General features: G+C 41.1%; 1 protein-coding gene across 6 annotated transcripts; it reads right to left on the bottom strand.

The window, feature by feature from the left end:
* Window positions 1–4749: 4749 nt before the first annotated feature.
* ZFAND5 (zinc finger AN1-type containing 5) lies at window positions 4750–20257 on the bottom strand. Of its 6 annotated transcripts, none has more exons than XM_054809107.1 (6): window positions 20008–20257; window positions 16245–16402; window positions 15689–15800; window positions 15183–15280; window positions 6666–6791; window positions 4750–6408 (listed from the first exon to the last, which is right to left on the bottom strand). In XM_054809107.1, exons 2-6 carry the CDS (start codon window positions 16393–16395, stop codon window positions 6260–6262), a joined length of 636 nt encoding a protein of 211 aa, XP_054665082.1. In that variant the 5' UTR covers window positions 16396–16402; window positions 20008–20257; the 3' UTR covers window positions 4750–6259. The 6 variants fall into 6 exon arrangements, with proteins under 6 accessions (XP_054665082.1, XP_054665079.1, XP_054665080.1 ...); XM_054809104.1 differs by having other exon boundaries at window positions 15689–15815; window positions 20008–20245; XM_054809105.1 differs by lacking the exon at window positions 20008–20257 and adding an exon at window positions 18450–19982 and having other exon boundaries at window positions 15689–15815.
* Window positions 20258–20378: the final 121 nt, after the last annotated feature.

Below are 20378 nucleotides of genomic sequence, written 5' to 3'. Positions count from 1 at the left end.
TATAGAGAAGTCTAAAACCATATCTCTAAATATGCCCAGCTGACATTTCATGACACCTTTCAGAGACTGGATGAAGGGACTGATACCTATGGCTACAGTGGGAAAACAAAGCTGAAAGAGAAAGGTTCTGCTGTGAGTGGGGCCCCATACTGAATTGTGGCTTCAGTTTATCCTTTAGGTCATGTTGTCTCCATTTATATTGATTTCACTATTGTACCATCAGCAGGAGCTAGAGGAAGAACCTGAAAACACATGAACCAGAAAGAGCAGGTTAAAAGTGACTTACCATCAACAGTGCTCACAGGCCTATCAAAACAACCTCAAAAACCTAAAAAAACCCTCAAGCAAAGCATTTTAAAACTGTTTTTTCCCTAACAGCAAACCAAATCATGGTGAGGCTGACTGGCTGTGGGTATGGAGAAGAGTAAAAACAATTCAGATGCAGCTGCATTTTAAAGTAGCTTAGCAAGAGAAGCAGTGGGCAGCTAAGGTGTCCTGAGTTCAGTTAGGTAAGTACATCTGGCTATCACCAGTCAGTAACTCTAACTCTTTCCTTGCATTTCAACATTTTTCATGAGCAACAGCAGCCTTGGTGGTTCATTTAGCAAACAAGGCCCTGATGTATCATTAGGGAAGGTTATCTTATGCCGATATTCGGGCTGGTCTTACACAGAGACGGTCACTTTATAACTACAATATATGACATTGTGAACATCAGGCTTGCATTCAGGTGAATCCTTTGAGATATGGAATATTAACTGGAAGAAAAGTGAAAAATATGAAGTCATTTTATATTTCATATATAAAATTCCTTGATACATACACAACCACCTATACATATCTAAAAAAACCCCAAACATGCACAACTATTAAAAAAGCAAACAAAACAAACTAAGAACTTGCTCCACAGTCACAGTAAAGTAATTGAGAAATGTTGTCACCTGTGTACAGATTAAAAATAGCATCACGCTGCAATGGTAGTTGTTTAGTATTAGAGACACCCTGATGGGAACTCAGAAGGAAGGGGGCTCTGGAAATGCCTTTGCTTGTCACGGACCATGAGTAACCTCACCGTGAAACACCTGTAGAGAGGGAGGGACATCACCCTACAACCCTCTCAGGTGCCCATACGGTCAGTTAAGTGCAAGACTTAACCTGCCTTGGGTCAGGGCTAATTACAGAATATAGTCCACCCTGCATGCTTTTACTCAGATGCAAGAGTAGATATAATTATCCTATTTATTTTTTGTTTTCTCTCCATAATAAATAAACCTCAGTTTGTGATAAGCAGGCTTATTGCTACTTGGGAATAAATGCTGTGAGCTGGCAGTAGATACAGGGAGAAAAAAGCTAGGACTACAAGATACAGATATCGTACACTTAGGGGGCTTGAGTCAAAATAACATTCACATGAGAAACCCAACTTCCAACATCGCTACAATACTGTAAGCCACAAGCTTACAGGAAAGAAACACTCACCGAAATTAAATTGGCATTAAAAAAAATAAATCTGTCACCTACATCTTACCATGTAGTACAAAAGGCAAGAGTGAGACACAGCATCTTCAGGAAGCTGTGACTGTAGTCGTTTCAATAATCAACACTTTTTTTTAAATTTAATGGTACAGATTTGTATCTACACAAGTAAGCATTCGAGCCAGTGTTTTGAGTTGCCACTGTAGGTGTCAATTCTTGCATTTATTTAAGTACTGACATCTTTAACAGTTTTACACCTCTATTTTCATTTCATTTAAATCACAGGCTGCTGATACTCTGCTATTTTGCATCCCACATGCCAAGACTTGCTTCTTCCACTGAATTCAATTCTTTCTACGAGTCAGAAATCTGGTCCTTGGTTCTGTTTCGTTGTGCTGATGTGCCCTTTCAGACAGAAAGGGTCTCTGTACTTTCTTCAGTCTAGCAAAAAAACCCATCCCCAACCCTGTTTCTTCTTTGGCAATCACTGAATTAGTACTTAAATGGGCAATTTAAAGCCTGAAGCACATTCTGCTCAAGTGTTTACAGTAGATTAAGTGGTAACTCAGGGCTGTGAAATGACCTTTAATGCTCCCTACTGTTAGATGTTGATCTCGCTGTGTTGATAACTAACCCTCACAGAGAGAACTTTGCTCCTAGATTATGTTTTAACGTTTCCACAGGTAGTCATTCATTATTTTTCCAGCTCAAGTTTTACAATTGTTCCCCTCAGTTAACTTTTGTCATTTATTAATTCCAATGGCATCCAGGTACCTTCAGGTGTACTGCTAGAGCCCTTTGTGTCTCCTGAATCAGAGCGCAGTCCATCAAATTTCCTGGGTATTTAATTACAAAAAAGATCAAAGGAGTCAGTAATAGGTCATTTGTGAGAAAATGCATTTTCATTGTTTGGCTGGCTGAGCAACTAATAAAACAAACATAAAAATTACACATCTATAGAGAGAGGAAAGTTCCTTTTCTTACTGAATGATTGCTACTTAACACACCTGAATACCCAAAACAAATTAATTTCCTTATTTGCTGCGCATTTCCTCCTTCAAGCACAGGCACCAGGTGATACTGTAGAGCTGCTTAGGAACACCAAGAAACTGACATGCATTTTGACTCATTATAGACACCAGACAAAAGTCAAATCCTTATGAAATATCCTTGGAGTGACTGAGACCAAGACATGACAAATACAAGTGTCTTAAGACATGCCCTTACACTTGTGAATAATGACCTTCCTTCCTAAACATGTGGCAGAGAAACTTTATCAGAAGCACATTCTCAAAGGGCTAAGTACCAGGAAGATAGTCAGGGCTTCTTGAACCCATGGCATCCTCATGAACCACAACCAAGGCATCTGGCAGCTCATCAGCTTTACGGCAACAGATTGCGAACACCACAGGAAGCTCATTATTATACTCCAAATTTTGGGTTTAACGCTAACAGCTGTCACTGTAGTGCACAGCTGTAACACTAGCTAGTATTTCACTAGTTAAGTATTTCACAAACTGAAGATTACCAAACAGTTTTTAATCACCTAGCTGCTTTGATTTACTCATTTGTTTGTATGTTCCTTTTTGTTCCCTAACTAAAAAAAGTCCCCATCATTTGGTAAACTTGTTCAGGACAGAGGAAGACTCTTCCCGGAACAGTGTGTTTATGTACAAGTTAAAGATCATCTCAGTCTAACAGCCAAACATCAAATGAGGATCAGCGTCATGCGAAGCGGTCATATTTCTTTCTTAGAAGAGGCATATACTATTTGTAGCTGTTTGTCACATTAAACTGAAAGAGCAAGTAACAGCAGCTTTATGAATGGCTCGTATTTAGACATTATAGAAAATGGATTCTTTCTCAAAGCATTTTAATTAACACCACTGTATTAAAACTGAGTGGCAGCGCTATGGGAGTTAGCCCTTTATTTTAGGAATATGTACCAGTCTCCAAGTTGGGCAGCAGGATCTGAAAGACTCTGCACCTGCATTCTTAGTCTTTGCACCTTAATTTAAATACCTCATCCCCTCCTCCCCTCAGACCTCCTCAATATCTGCTCTTTGTAAACAACCTTCCCCTTCTTTGAGTGGTCAGTGAGCCTCAACAGAAATAGGGCTCCTAAATGATTATAGGACACTATACAAATTACTAAAAGAACAAAGCTCAGTGGAGCTTGCATACCTACTTTTGAGTACAGGCTCATATCCCACTTGTGGGCAATTTAGACATGATACAGTTCATGATTTTACAGGACACAAAGATTTTTCTTTTCATGCTCTCCTCCACAGACCTATGGAGATCAATTATTTCAACAAGTCTTCAAGTACAGCCTTTGTTCAGATGAAAAAGCAGAGATTGAGCCCATCATAATCATTAACTACCACTATCAGAACTATTACCTGTCCTAAAACACTTCTCTGCCCACGACAGTATCAAAACCAGATCCATTCTCCTCAAATATCCAGTTGCAGAGCACTCTCAGGTTCAAAAGGAAAAAAAAAAAAAAACAAAAACCAACCAACAAACAAAAGAGAAAAGCACTTTATGCTGCAGTGGAGTAGCTGATTTTGCTTTAATACAAAAGGTAGAGAAATTGTAATTTTGGTGCTTTAAAGCAGTTCCATGATTAAGTCATAAAATTCATCCTGGACAATAAAGTCCCAAAGCATGCCTGTGTTCCCGTACTGGAGGCATATACAGAGGCTGTAGCAGTAACTTAGCATGTATCAGCTGACTGGTGGGATGCACATTACCCATTTCTGATATAAGCAATTTTTATGTGCTATCCAGCAGTGAAGAAGTCTTCCTCCAAGGCAACATGTGCTGTGTGCTCTGTCCTTCTCACTGGAAAGGATAAATGTGGCATATTTAACATCCGTATTTGAATACAGATCTTGACAATAAGTCTGCCCAGGTCTGCTGGTGAAGATGTGGACAGAATGGTGTAGTCAGTGTATTTGCTCTGTTATAACAGATGCACTAGAATTAAGTTTTGTGGGCAGAAGAAAAGGCCTTTGGAGTTCATTGCTAATACTTTCCTTTGCTCCCCTTATGCACACTGTTGTTTGACAGCATCAAGTAGTTATCCGTATTCCAGCTGCTCAGGAAAGTTATCTTAAAAGAAGTAGGTATATCCACGTAAGAAATAAGGACGTAGGCAGACCTAAACATCCAGAAGAACTTAGTACTAACTTCATAGGTCAACCTCTGCAAGGTCCCCTTCTGATTACAGAAATAACTAAAATCAATGAACTATCACAAAAGGAAGTATTTCCTTCTGTACATGATTTTTATTATTTACATAATACAATATAGCATAGATGCTGGGTAGCATGATTATGTGCAATACATAAATATGAACTATCTGTACATGTTTGCATATCTAATAACTCAGGAGAACAAAGTTAGAAGCAAAAACCTGATGCTTTTAATAGTGAAGTAAAAACTAAGACTGAACACTGCAATAAAAATCGAAAGGTCAGGAGTAGCGCCTTGTGTACATACGTAACTATTTACAGATGAGAACAGGCATTACCACAACACTAGTCTAAACTGTACTTGTTTTATATAAAAAAACACAAGTTTCATACATCACAAAAACCCCTTCCATTATAACACAGAAGTGATATTACCAGACAAGCATCAGTGAAGTATACTGCCTTTTCTAGAGTTGTTATTGTACAATGCTGTAGATAATGCAGCCCATGCAATACACCCAAGAACACTACAGTCCTACACCCAAGTACAATTAAAAATGATAAAGCAGCCCTCCAAGAGTGGTTCCAGCTACCACTTAAGTCTATAGTAGCCACGTTGGGTATGGTTTTCCATGCAGAACGGTGAAACTGTTACATTTAAAATTAGAAAAAATTAACTCCTAATATTCTTTTTGAACTCAGAACACATAGAACATAAGTAGTGTATGAATAATAAACTGCTCTAATACTTCAGCAACTTATTCAGACATGTTGCTTGATAGAGCTGCTGTGGTATGTATGAAAACAAATGTTAACTTTTTCTGTAAACCAATCGTACAGTATTGTGCTACACAACATTTTTAGCTATGCAAGGAAAAGCAGACAACTCTGTTGCAGGCCAGTTCATAAGTTCCTAGCAGGACATTTCCTTTGGGAACCTATTTTCATTATTTTAAAGTTAATGTAATTGTTTCTGAAGCAGTGTTGTTCTCATACGTATCTGATTTTTTCCTGTTCCTCAATGCAACTGGTAAGTGACTTTCCTAAATACGGCACCAACACTCATCTTACTGGGATGGTGGACCTTTCTACATAGCTTACATTCTGCTGGAAAACAATGGGAGTGTGGAAACTAAACTTAGAATGAGATTTTAAGTGATAAAAGTAGACTGCCAACATTTTTGATGTATCCTTCTCCATAACAGGCACGTAACACTAGCCGAAGATTATATACCTCAAACACTTTTCAAAAGGCAGATCTGCTGCAAACATGCAGATAGCATACATCTGTTTGGCACATGTGAACTAGAAAGTCTCTCCTTTGTGCATATGCATTCCTGTGCAGGTTTCTGATCATCCAATTATATTCTGGGGAGGGCATATATATTTTCAAGGGCTGTATCAATCCAATCCTGCCTGTAACAAACACTCAAACTTTCTGAAATATCATTAAGACAGACAAGACTAAAAGTAAAACTTTGGAGAACAAAGGAAAATGGCCATGCACCTGCTCTTTCATGTTTTCCTATGTTATATTAAAAACAAAACAAAAAGTCAGTCAGTCTTTTTGCAAGCAGCTTAATTTATATTCTCTGGATTTTTTCAGCCACCACAACTGGATTCTCTTTCCTGATTTTTGCTGCAGCTTCTGCTTTGTAATCGTAAGGGCAGTTATGCTTGTCAGAGTAACGGTGAAGTCCACAAAATAAGTTTCCACATCGGCAGTCAAATCCTGTACATAGAAAAAGAAGCAACATCACTAGGAAGCTTCATATTTAATTAAGGTGCAAGTTAAGGTCTTAGTCAGTACAAAGGGGATATGTTTGTCTACTCTGACATACAGAGTAAGAACAATGAGCAACTGTACTAAGTTGTTTGGATTCTGAAGAAGCAAACAACTTTAATGGTACAGATATTTCATCAAGTTTAATCTGGCAAGAGGCAAGTAATCATACAGATCTGTTCAAAATTGACAAAGTATTCTCGCACCTGTAAGGCCAACCTTCTTTCTGCACATGAAACATCTGTTCTTCTTTGGTTTGGGCAGTTCAGGAGCTCTCTCTTCACTCTGTGAAGTACTAGGCTGAGAAACCGATGGGCTTGGTTGAGTAACAACTGTTAAAGCAAGCAAAGGAAATAAAGGTTAAATTTCCTTTTCTTGACTTCACTAGCATGCATGTATTTCTTAAGGATTAATTCCCCCTACTAAGACCCTGATCTTTGTTGCTGGAAGTACTACATAGACTAGTCTACAAAAATGTAAATCAGAAATAAGGATTTTTAGGTACTCTAGTCTTCCCTTTTGGCTCTACACAAGATAATCAGATTTGCCCCACAGTTCCACCAGCTAGAAAATACAAGGCACTTATTCGTTACACCTATACAGATGTTAAGGGCTTGGAAAGCAACCCCAGAAGTTCCATGTACACATTTAGTATTTTAAAAAAATAATATGATCAAGTAACATTTAATCTAAAACAGTAATATTGCCACAGCTGTAGAGAATAATTAATAGGAACATATTTTTGAAACAAAAAAATTCAATTATATGTTACTATCATAGTACTGGGTTACTTTGCCACCACACTTGCGAAGTCAGATGCCTAAACCAGTCCACCACGACAGCAGGTAGCAAGCTACTGATTCTGTGACAGATCCAGAACAGAGCTACAAAACACACACAGTTCAAGACAGCCCTCATGTTTTTGACACTTTCAGTAATTTAAACAACGAAGTGCAGATTTACATTGAGTATCAGTATTTTTGTACTGTATTCAGCTTTAATGTTCAGGCAGGTATAGTCAAAATGAGTCATTTTTCAATTGCCTCTGTCATGAACACCTTCACACAAACTTGAGCCACCTTTCACTTAAGTTCTCTGAAGGATAAAAATGTGTCCTTCTGTGAACTTCTGAATCTGTTAATTTTGTCAAAAAATGTATTTTTTCGATCAATTTTTTTTTTTTTTACAAAATATATTCTTTATATCCAAACTGAAACAAAGGAAAGCTGAGAGGTGTGTTTGTACACAACTAACACCTGCTTCTTGTACACTCCCAGCTGTATGATGTCATCTATTGTTCTAAAATAGAACAAACTACAAAACACATTCCAGAATAAATGGAGTATATAAGCTTTAAGGACTTATTTGTAATCAACTTTATGCACACAAATAGGATTTGTTGGTTAAGATTCTTCTGGATCAGTAATTAGTGCATCCTGTGAAAAGTGGGGTGGGTTTTTTCCAGACATGAAAAAAAGTTGACTGCTTTTCTATCTTTACTCTTCAGACTTGTTTTTTTAAAATTGTGTTTGCATTACCATGTTCATAGGTATTCCAAAAACAAGCTCACTTTTACCACTAACAGCTAGAAAGCCTCACCGTACAAGACAGCCCCTAGTCAGAACTTCATAATCTACACAAGATTTAAAAGTGACAAGCTCTCAGAGGTAGCAAGGAATCTTCAGTGCTCATCACAAAAAAATTTTGTGCAGTAAAACAATGGTTCCTAATATTTTCTTTTACTTTACTTACACATTATAGCAACAGTCCTAATGAACGACTAAGGCCATTTACTACCTTTATTTTTTGTCACCTTGCATAGATCTTTTTCAAAAAATTTGGGAAGTTCAGTCTCAGTGCTATTCTGCAAAGTCTGAGGGGATAAGAAAACTACTACGACGCTAACACTACAATCACTACTGCTATTGGAACTCTTTGGAGTAATTTCTGCTGCTTTTGTTTTTTTGAGAAAACAAAGTTCTTTATCTTGATTAATGTTTTCTAGATGAACAGATATGATCCTGTGAATGTCTTTAAGTCCCAAGGAAAGCAGTGTTCGGTATCAGTTAATCTATTTGAGAGGTTGTGACCAAAAATCAGGTTAAAACCCAGCGATATCACAGTGTAAACCTGTTGGATACCACACACCTTGGCTAACAGCCATCAGCCTTAAAAAAAACAAAGGCCAAACACCTCCCAAAAAGCATGGTCAAACTCCTTTTGGGTTTGTTATATTGCTAATTTGTTTAAGAATGAAATGCTAATCATAAGCCATGGCAGATGAAAAAGAGGAATCAGAAATGCTCAGACTTTGCAGTTTGGTGTATAGCTAGCCAGGGGGAAGCTTCATCTGCATCAGAACCAACCTATAAAGACAAACCCTGAGAGCATGCATGCTGTTTCAATCAGATGGAAAAGAAAATGCAGAAGAAGGGGTAAATCAGTAACCTGAAATTGAAGTCACTCACAACATGCACTAAGAGAACATGAAAACAAGAAGAGGAGCAACCTTTATCACTGCCTAACATGCCGACAAGGAAGCAAAAGTGGAAACAGCAACTTCCCAGGAACCACCAAGGCAAAGAGATAATCTAGTAGATAACTCTACCACAAAATGAAGGCACTGAGAACAAATTAATCTAAGGGAAAATGGAACTGGAAAGTGATCTTAAGAAACTGTAGAGGCACATTTCCTGAAAGAGCTGCTGAACAGGATCCTTTCCCCACAACTAAAACATGTTCCAAGAAGGAAAAGCAGTCCACAACATGCAGTAATAGGCACTAAAAGGTCCCAAGACAAGATAGGACATAGGGCCCTAAATCCAAATTAAAATGTTCAATTTATTACTCTCCATGAATAAAGGATTCTCCTCCTATTTTACACCAGAGTTAAGTCTGATGATGACTTTTTATCACGTTAAACCTTCATAAATGTGCTTCTGAGCAATGGCTAGGATGGAGGCAAAGCTGTCTACCCTGCCCCTTACTTAAGCTCACAACAAAACCCCTTTTTCATCAACTCGTGGCTTAGATGAAAAATACCCTAAGTTAGTAGTTGTTCTGCCATGACATCAGGCACCAATATAAATTCATCAGATACTATCTTGACAACTGCTTGTCACAAAAGGCTTCTTTTAGCACAGAAGCCAAATCCAACCAGGCAAGTACAATTCCAGCCTTTAATATATTAAATTAATTTTATGCCAGAAGTCACACGGTGTTAATCATCAAAGTGCTCTGATTGCTGTGTGATCACCATGGAATGAATAACTGAACAAATGCTGAAAGTCAGAAAACAGTGGTTACTGGTACCTGTAAACCTGCTTCTTCAGTAACAGTGTTCAGGCGAAGCAAATCCCCTACCACTAAACCAAAGGTTTTAGCACCTTAACAGAGTTCCTGTTGGCATGTACCCTTCTCTATCACCTTGGTAACTTCCCTTCCCAACCTTTGGCTGAAGAGGTTACCCTGATCAGGTTTACTTTCCAGTTCTCCTATTACAAGGCCAAAAAGCTTCGGAGCAACAGATTTTCATAACTGGGCAAGCCTTTACTATTATTTTGGTCTTAAGTGTAGGTGCTGTAAGATGCATTACTATCAGGCACAACAAGGAAGACCACCACTGCTCTGCTAGGAAAAAGACTAACATAATCCTAGTATTGGAGATATGCCTGAAAAAAACCCCACACAAATACAGGCATTGCATCATGACTTTGGGAAAATTTCCTTCACACGTAGTCTGAAGATGCATCTTTACAGAAGGCATGTGGGAACAGGAAGGCCACTGGTGAAAGAAGTTAGTCACATGCCACAGCATAACAGTTACTCAACCTATACACAGAAAGGTCCTACAAAATGCACAAAACTCCTCCCAGACCCCAAAGTATTAAGCCACAGTGACTACGTGGGACTTACAGGATTTTCAAAACTGACAGTAGTTTTCCTTATACAAACCAGTGTGGCAGCTGCAAAAGAGCATGCCTACTGTAGGTATTTTTCTACTGAAATTTCACACTGGAGAGGAATGAATCCAATGTTTCAGCTGAACAAAACCTGATGAAAGTAAAGCAGTATTACTTTTAACTTGTCCTATATCATATAAAATGACAAGAAAGGTCTACCGCAGTAACACCAAGTTTTCAAAAGCTTCTCTGTCTAAACAAAAATTATCAAGATCCCCACAGCTTAAACTGCCTTACTTTCAAGGTACTATTAAATGGCAAGCATACCAGTGGAGCGAAGTCTTGAAAGCATTAAAAAAAAATTATTTAAGCATTCTGGCTTGGTGTAGTTAATCCCCAACTCCCACCATGGAAGAATGGGTAAAATTAAAATAGAAAGAGAAAAAATGTTAAGTCAGAAGTCATCAGAAAGACATTAGACTGCACTTCTGCAGTACTGGAGCAGAAAGCCGTACTAGAGATTGTGCAATCCTTATATTGCATATTAACACAATGGACTTTTCTATAAAATTTTAGTCTGAAAAGATGGACAGTACTCATTATGCTTTATCAAGCTTCCTGAGTATAAATACTTCACTTTTCAGGAGGTACAACTGCTATGCCAAAGTGCTCATGATGAAAGGCTGCAGAATAAACTTCCATCATGTTTAATTTCATGCCAAAGAAAAGGAATAGAAATGTTCTGCAGCATGCAACTCATCTCCCACATGCGCAACTCAGCATATTGAGTATCTATTACTGTTACATTAATACAATGTAAAGATACCCCAGTTTCACTATCACACAGAAATATGGTTTAGTTTGGTCACCATGAAGACTTGACATGGGAAACATGAAGACGAGCCAATTATTTTCAACACAAGACAGCGTTGTTAGACAATTTTACCAACAGCCACAAAGGAACTGTCTACAGAGAGCAACATAGTTTAAATACTATAGCCATGTGTGAAAACAAATCAGAATTAACAAGGCACTCATTGCAACAAGATCTAAGGAATATCATGTAGTTACCATCTTGAGCCTACCATATCTCATAAGCTAGCTATCTACTTGGCATGTTACTCACAGTATTACCTGGGACACAACGTACGCATCACAGGTAAAACACACTGGTTCCATCTACAGTATAACTGAAGGTAACCCATAACAGGGTCTCAACCTGAATGCAGGACAGCTGTAAAATAACTATCATATTGGCCTGGTAGAACGCCAGGAGACCACCATCACTGCCTGCTGTCTTCTGAAGCTGATTAATTCAGGAACAAGAAGAGTAAGCTACAATGTGGACGGAATTATACAGTAAGTTAACAGTATTTGGGTATTTTAACATGTAATTTACACAAGACCATAATCAGTTCAATTTCTGGTTCACTTTCTTTAAAAGCAGTGCTACTCTGCAGGTGTGGCTTCACAAAATGATAGCTAATCACACTTCACACTACTCCCTAAAACAGAGCTATTACTGGGTTTAAAAAAAAAACACCAAACAAAACCAACCAGTAACATCCCCCCCACCCCCCCTGCCTCTGATATTCATGCTGAGACTAATTACATCTGGAAACAATGACAGACCTGACTGGAGGCTCATCATTCAGCAAGGTAATGACCTACAAAACCTCAAGAAAATGCTAAAAACATGTTGTCACTTGAAACAATATTATTGTTTAAACATACTTGTTTTTCAAAACAGTTTATTTTTGGTGGTTACTATGTAACTCAATTCTTTCTTGTATAGATCTTTTATTTCCCTTTGAATACCTGCTAAAAAAACCCTTCAGGAAAGGCTCCACTATGCCTCACCAACTTGCTAGATATATTGCTCTCATAGTGTAACACAAGGAAAGGAAAAGAGTTTGCTGGCTTTTGCATTTAATTCCTGCAACTCTGCACAGGAAAAAAAGCAATTACGAATATTTCTACAATGCTTTGGGTATAGTCTGGTTTTGGTCAAGACTGCATAGAATTCAGTCCTTAAGAAGTGTAAAAGCTTATCAAAATCCTCTAAAAAGTGTTTTGTAAATAGTCCCCCCCTCATCAGTTTGGACATTTAGATTTCTTTAGATTTAGATTAGATTTAGATTTCTAGCCTTTAGATTTCTCTGACTTACGAGCATTTCAGACCATACAACTGCACTGAACACATGCCACTTTTCAATTATAAAATTGCAATGAACAAGTAAGTTGAACTACAGAATTACAAGTCACAAGAAAACATAGCACATTAGACATATGAATTACAACCAACTAGGTTAGTTACATCCATCATGTCTTTCTTCCTTCAAACGTTAAGATACAATTTTCTTAGCACTGGATTTGTTTTGGATGAGAATCTACATTGCAACCTCAAACTTTGCAAAGGAAAAAAAAGCAAACAAAAAAATCAAGAAAAATAAGACTGTTAAGCTTCATTGTTTCATTGTTCTCAACATCACCACTTTCTCCAGTCAGTTGCTTCAATTTCAACAGCAAACAAGTATAACTTTATGCTACAGACTGCTAAAAAATAAACCAATCAGTTGACCTGATGCAATTCTATTTTTAACTTCCTGGCTTGTAAGGGGAATATCCAAAACTTCATTTACTAATGAAAATCTGGCAGAAGAAAATGCGACTTCATACTGTTGAAGACATTAAAAAAGGAGAGCAAGATGCTTTGCTTAACAGCTACATTGTTTATTTGTAATTTGTTACTATGGTTATGAAATGCAGTTGCTAGGGTCAAACTGTGCTTACAACTGGACTGGGTTTTTATTAGCAACTCCATGACTGTGGCATTATCTTAGATAATTACACCTCATAGAAAGTATGAGCTTTGTTGTTATGAGGCACAATCTGATTTATGTACCTTTGTTTCAGTTCCTCACTGAGAGGGGAGACCAACACATATTGGATACTGCTGGAAAAAGAAAGAGGAAAAAAATGCAACCAGTCCAGACACAACAAGGATTTTTATAAAAAGTCTAGGCCAGCTTCTCTTGCCTGCAACAGAGATCAACATACTACTGAATACAGCCAACACTGTTTATTTCAGATGTCCAACAAACCCTAAGAATTGTATGTTAAGGACACTATCCTATGCTGTCTACAACTATAACACTTAAAAGGGAACTCAGGGTCTAGAGTAGCTGAGGCTGTCTCACAAATCTACAGGTATGTACTCAGGAAGGCAGTTTTGTTGCCACAAGTTTTTTCCAGACACAATTTCTGTGGTAGTTTTTCCAGTGTTCTCTACACAAGCTTTTGACAGCTTTTACTGGTTTCAACCAGTGAGATTATTTACAACAATACATAAGTATCTTGAGCTGCTTTTGGATTTTTTCCCCTATGTTCATCACTGGAGTGCTGTGTGACACTATCATACAGTTCACCCACAGTACCTGAAAAACAGCTAATATGTCAGCAATAACTGAAGATTGTCCTTTACACTTGGCAAAGTCACAAACTCCTACTGGCACTTCTAATAAGAGTATTACTCTACCACTGCCACCATTTTATATATTCCTCTTTCCTGCCTGCCACATTTCAGGTAAGAATTCATAACAAGGCAAGATGGGTTTATAATTACTATTGTAGCAAAGTCTAAACTATTTCTCAGTTACATACGGAAAGCCTCTTCAGATTGCATCAGTTACAGGAAATTAATACTTGCACAAATCTCTTCTCAGTCTATACATAATGAAAAACCCAACATATTGTATAACTGTACTTTAGTTCATGTCACAGAATCTTGACTTAGCATGAGTTATGCAATAATAAAATCCTCTGTACAAATACTCAGCAATTGAATACCAGCTGTTAGAGTAGTCTTTGCTGGCAAAGATATATCTAGATAAAAATCACTTTTATACAGTGCTGAGTAGTATCTTCTCTAATTTTCATCTCACTGACTCCAAAACTGAAAAAATGAAATTTATCTTCAGCTTGAGTGAACAGACTTCCTACTAAACATCAGCTTTCAGTGGTTTAAGACTGTTCCAGAATTGTTAAATTAAAAAAGTGTGGATATGTTTAAGTATGGAACAAATGTGTTAAGATATCCATTGGAACAAATTTATATGAATTCAGTCACTCACTAGTTGTAGTTGAGAAAGATGTCCCTCTCTGCCTCCCTCCAAGAAACAGTTTATCTACTACAGCTACAACCTTCCAGTACAAGAATAAAATTTTTAATTCACAATTCACACCCAGCAAAATTCAGGTTGCAAGTATCCTACACGTGTGGAACAATGCTTTGGTTATATCTACCAATTACTCAATTAGTTCAGAAACCCTAAACAGCTTTTTTTAGTACTTTTAAACCAAGTATTCCCTCCCTAAAAGCCTCACTCCTCTGTAGAATGGAATTTAAGAGCTCCATTCTCCAAACACACTCATGGCCATTTCAATTGCCATGAGTCAGCTGGAATTGTACTGCTAGATAATATAAAGAAATCTCAACATTTTTACTTCAAAACTGACACCTTGTCCAAATGCAATTTTAGAGTGCCTTACTTTTAAAAATAAAGGTTTGGGAGCCAAAACCACTCTCACAGGTGTCATTTTTTTCATTTTTTTTTTACCAACATTGAATAAGCATCTTAACTCTATTGTGGTACTAGTCCTTCTTGATTCTGAAGAGAGAGTACTCAAAAAGCGGCCTTAACAATCATCTTAACAGTTCTTCAAGATCATCACCACAACAGAGGATGCCTACTCATAAAGTAAACAAACCGACAGCTTCCATTAAGTCACCACTTGTACTGTTTTACTCTGTGAACATACCTGGCTCAGCCTCTTTTTTCGGCGTTACTTTTTCGTCTCTTGAAATGCTCATTTCTGTCATTTGCTGTGTTACAGGCAAAGCGGCAACAGGCACATTTCTGTTTAAGTACAGTGAAACATGTAATTTACATTAGTTGTGCATGCATAATAAAAGCTTAAACTCTCTAGACCCATTAATAAGCTACCCATTCAATTACTACTGATACACATTCCTGACCTCTACTATCTTCGAAACACGTTTTACTCTATTTTAGTTTCCCTAGAAGAAAACCGGCAAATCTGTAGAAAATATTTCTCCAGAAAAATCAAAAACATACTTTTAAATGTAGCAGTCCAATGCCAAATATTTTAATCAGTTCTTATTTACACAGATTCATAAAGCACTGCCAGGTAGACTGACCCTTTTTCCTCCACAGAAACTCACTGCAATAGTGCAGGATTGCTGCAGTCCAACTTGCTGCACACTCACAGCTCACTCAAACTTTAAAGTAATACCTTCATCTTACCTTGATTTTTCAGATGTGCTGCCAGCAGCACCTTCACAGTTGTTTAAGTTAGTGTCTGCTCTCTGTACAGATGCAGAGTCTGAGGTAGGACTGTTTGAACCACTGGCTGTTCCTATATAACAAGAATCTGACAAGTTAGTTATGAACAGATTGTGGAATACATGTTAGTCAAATAGTCTTGTATGCAGACAGTTCACAGCTGTACACAATCTTCACTGCTACTGCATATTACTTCTTACTAAAAGACAAGCTATACTGTTAACTACCAAAACACAGATTTGTATAAGAACATGCTAAAAGAGGAGGCTAAGTGGGAAAGCAAATTATGGCTGAATGCCAAGCAGACCAGAACACATTACACAGAAATGTACTTTTATCTTTACTACAATTTAAAGTAGTATTCTCTTTGATAGTCACTGATATAGTACACAGCTTTCAGAAGATCTCCTGAAAAACGTTCTGGGATTCCTCCTTATCTTTTACATGTTTTATTTAAAAAAAAAAACAAACCACAAACAAAACACAGAAAAAACCCAAACCCATCACACACTCTTACCCATTGGGCTGATTCTACCACTATTCTGCTGTCGCTGAAGATGCTCTTTGTAGCAAACAGAACACATCCCATTTGTCCTAGGATTTCCATAAAATCCACATCCTGTACTACAAAGCATGGGCCCTGGGGTCTGGTTTGTCTCCTGAGTCATCTCGATGCTGTAAATAAAACCAAGAACTGCATTAGGAGCTGGCACGTCACCAAATCAATTACTGAGTTATCGAATTAAAGTACGTCTGCTCACCCCGCCCCTCAAAAGTGATATCAGCATTCTTAAAGAGGGCTATATGGATGTTCATATACCATTTAATACTGCAATTGTATTGCTAAGTAACATCATTATGAACCTTTAAGAGAAGAAAAAGCGTCATCTTACTAATACTGAGAAATGATGTACTTGTTGGCCACCGAGTTGCATGGGCAGCTTATGAACAAATTCAATTTGACAGCCAAAAAAGCCCTTTATTACCAACCTCTGAGCACTAACAGAGACATGCAGAATAAGCAAGACCAAGTTCACATTTACTAAATAGTTCTGACAAATAACATAGCTTATTTTTTCCCCTGCTCCAGCAGAAGAGCCCCACTTTTTCAGCAACGTTGATCTTGCATCATTCTGATGCTAATTCCACTATTAGCAGTTCCTGCTCTCACAATACATTTGTCAAACAGAACAATAAAAATCCCTTAAGTATTGGCAGCAGCCATTTAGACTCTGTATTCCTATCTTTAGGAGTTTCCAAAACAAAGCCGTGAACACTGCTTAAATCTTGCATGAAACCTGATACTGAGTACTAACTGGCAACAACATGTGTACAACGAGCCCTTCAACCGAGAATCTTCAAAGAGAAACACAATTAACAACTTTGACCTGCTGAATATCTTCTATTACACAGCCTACACATTTTTATTTTTTTAGAAGGAGCCAGTTAAATGCTTTATCTCACTAAATTTATGGGAAGACTTCTGAGCCTCCCAAAGGCAGACACTGCTAACTCTCTTCCAAGAACTGCAGAAGTTAGGAATAAAAATACTTCACCTTCACTGCTGGTTAACCTCTGGCAAAGCAAGGTTAGTAGAAAAATTGAACAGCAACCAAATCCTTGACTCCCAAGGGCAATAAAACTAGAACACAGTAATCAAGCAATCTGCTACAAATTGAGGACACATAAGAATATTGCATTTGTCCTCTCCAAATTTAAATTTAGTAGAAGCACTGTGCATGGCACCTGGAGAGATTTTAATGTAATATCTAGATTGCTGTTGTCCTATTCAGGAAGAGTCACAGTAAGAGATACTTGGCTGCTGATGCCTGTGAGAAGTCAAAAATACAGAAAGCAAATTCAGTACAGTGTACAGAGAAATATCGCTTTTAATGAAGAAATCCCACATTGCAAGTAGCAAACTTACATTCCACTAGTACGACAACTGCAACTGACAGCTACCTTTGGCTAGTAAAACTACATTTCTGTGATCAAAGTAAACCAAGAGCAGGAGAAAGTAAACAAGCAAAATGCATCTACTTGCCTGCTGGTGGTCACGGGACCTCATTTTCCAGGTATAAATAGTTGCATTGTTTATGCCCTGATAATACCTTCCAGGAATAAATAGCTTCCTTTCAGGACTACCAAACAGCTTCACGCTTGCCCTGATGACGTTTTACAACCATACACAGTCAAGTGAGTCAGAAGAAACCACCACGCACCTAGAGAAACCTAAAAAGTCTTGTCACCTGTAATGTAGGCTTATGTCTATATAATACAAATAAAGATTGTATTTCTGTCCTTTTATTAAGCAGGTAAGCTCAAAGTGCTATCAAACACGCTGCCACCACCAACCTCTCAACTGACTTGCTCCACTTCCAAATCAGCGTGCTGCGAACACGTTTCTCCACTTACTAAATCTAGCTTTAGGTGCTAACGACAGTATTAGCGTACTACAAACCAATCTCCGCAGCTCCTTTGTCAGCACATTCTTCCACTACTTGAAATTCATGCCCCCGATTGAAAGGTCAAGTCGTTGTTATCCAACGCTTAAGCAGCCGTGCCTTTCCAGGCTCTGGAAAGCGCCCCGGGTGTCACCTCCGTCCCTCCTAGAAGCGCCTACCGCCCGTTGTAAACCGGCTGCCGTGCCCTCACGCCGGCTGGCCCTGCTACCGCAGCCTTCCCCCCGGGCGTACCGGCAGGCAGCTAAACCCTTCCTTACCAGCTCGGTCCCGCTTCCCCAGAGAAGCGGCTGCCCGCCGCCGGCCGGGCCCGCCCGTCACATGGGCAAGGGCTTGCGCTTCCGCCTGTCAGACGGCTGCGACGTGACGGGCGCAGGGGGCCGGGGCGCTCCGCCGCCGCCACCGGCCCTCTGAAATCAGCTCCTATTTATATCTACCGCAGGCTGCCGGCTCCTGCGCGATCCACCGGGCCCCGGCACGCCTGCGGCGGGAGGAGGCGGCGGCGAAATCCGATTATCCGTTCCTTCCAGGGGGGAGCGGGGAGTGCGGATGCTGAAACTCAATCCAGAAAATGCAGCATCACCAACCCGTCATCTCCCAACAGCCATTTTCGCCGCCAGTTCGCGGCGCGCACGGAGGACGGCTGGGTGTGATCGGGGGCCTAGCGGGCGGCCACCGCTTCTCAAGTGCGCCCCGCGACCTTGAGGGTGGGTGGTTAAACCCAGCTGTTCCCCTTCGGGGGCAGAAAAAAAAAAAAGACAATTAAAAAAAGGTCTTGTTCTACCACCATCAGGGGAGGTCTTAACGTCAGGGATGCTCCAGCTTAGCCTTGGGACCCCCCGACACAAACAGGAGACCTTTTATTCAACGTGTTAACTCCCAACAGCAATTCACGCCGCTCATCCTCGCGGTTACCAGCCAAACTCTGAGGGGAACGTCAATCCCGTCAGCGACCCAGGCCGCGCACCTAAGCCGCCCCCGAGGCGACGGCCGGGCCATCCCGGCAGCAGCGGGCACAGCCCGGCTCCCTGCCGCAGGCCCCGCCGCTCCCGCCGGGCGTTTCCACATTTTAGCGTAACGACGGAAATAAAGGCTCCAATATGCACCGAAATCAACCATAAAACCCGGGAACTGCGTCAGCGATGGGCTTGCTGACCTAAATACTTATTTACTTCAACATCCTCCTCTCGAAGAGGGACCACAATTAAACAAGAGACACACAGAAACAAAACAGAAGGGGGGTTCACCGAGGCTGCTCGGGGCGCTCGCCCCTGCACGGCCGCGCTCGGGGGCAGCGGGGCGGAGGGGTCGATACGGAGAAGGCGGACCGACACCGGGCGCTTCCCGAGGAGGGTGAAACCCGGCCGGGTGAGTCAGACAAAAGGGGAGCCGCTGCCAAGCGCCCGCAGCGCGGTACGTCTTAATTGTCCCCCCGCCTCCTCCGCCGAGGACACCGGAACACAAAAGACCCGGAGGCTGCCGGGCTGAGGAGCAGCGCCGGCGGGCGGGGGTGCGCAGCCAAGCGGCGGGGCCGGGCCGCTGCTCGCAAACCCCTGAGTCACTCCCAGCCCGGACACCGCCAGGCCAGGCCCCGCGCCGCTGCCGGCCCCCAGGGCCCCGCCGGCGGCGGCCAGGGAAACCTTATTGTCTGGCCGCCGGCGCTGCTCCGCACCAGCCTGGCCCGGGGCCTCCCCACCGTGCCGGGCGGGAGGAGGCCGCCGGGAGAGGCGGAGGGGCCGCCCGCGGGGGACGTCCGGACACCTCCCGCCGCCGTGAGGGCCCTAGGGAGGCCAGCCCAGCCCGTGGCCCCCCACCTACCTGTTCCCGGCGGGGGCCAGAAACCCCGCGGCCGGTGTCGCAGAAGGCGCCGCGGGTGACTCCGAACGGCTGTCGGAAGAGCGGAGGGCGGGGGAGCGCGGGGCGCGGAGCTGGCGGCACCGCCGCCGCCGCTTCCCTCCTTTGTTCCCGCAGCAGTAGCGGCGGCCGTTTCGGCGGCGGCGCGAAGCGAGACGCGCCGTGCGCGGTGGGCGGGCGGCGGGAAGACGCAGGAGGGAGGGAGGCGGGGAGGGGGAAGGAGGGGAGGAGGAGGAGGAGGAGGGAGCCGTGCCCGCCCGCCGGCTCCGCCTCCGCCTCCTCCCGGCCGCCGCAGGCCGCCGGGGCATGCGCGCTGCCGCCCAGGGGCGGAGAGG

The sequence above is a fragment of the Grus americana genome, chromosome Z, assembly GCF_028858705.1.
Source record: "Grus americana isolate bGruAme1 chromosome Z, bGruAme1.mat, whole genome shotgun sequence".
NCBI classification, from domain to species: Eukaryota; Metazoa; Chordata; class Aves; order Gruiformes; family Gruidae; genus Grus; species Grus americana.
The sequence above is the reverse complement of the archived record's forward strand: the minus strand, read 5'-3'. Positions and strand labels throughout refer to the sequence as shown.

Excerpts from the sequence above, each read along its gene's own strand:
- ZFAND5 (XM_054809104.1), bottom strand. The coding sequence starts at position 16,395 with ATGACTCAGGAGACAAACCAGACCCCAGGGCCCATGCTTTGTAGTACA. Across the intron at positions 15,816-16,244 it reads TGGTAGAATCAGCCCAATGG|ATTCTTGTTATATAGGAACA; the intron begins GTAAGAGTGTGT and ends CTAACTTGTCAG. Across the intron at positions 6,409-6,665 it reads AAAGAAGGTTGGCCTTACAG|GATTTGACTGCCGATGTGGA; the intron begins GTGCGAGAATAC and ends TTCTATGTACAG.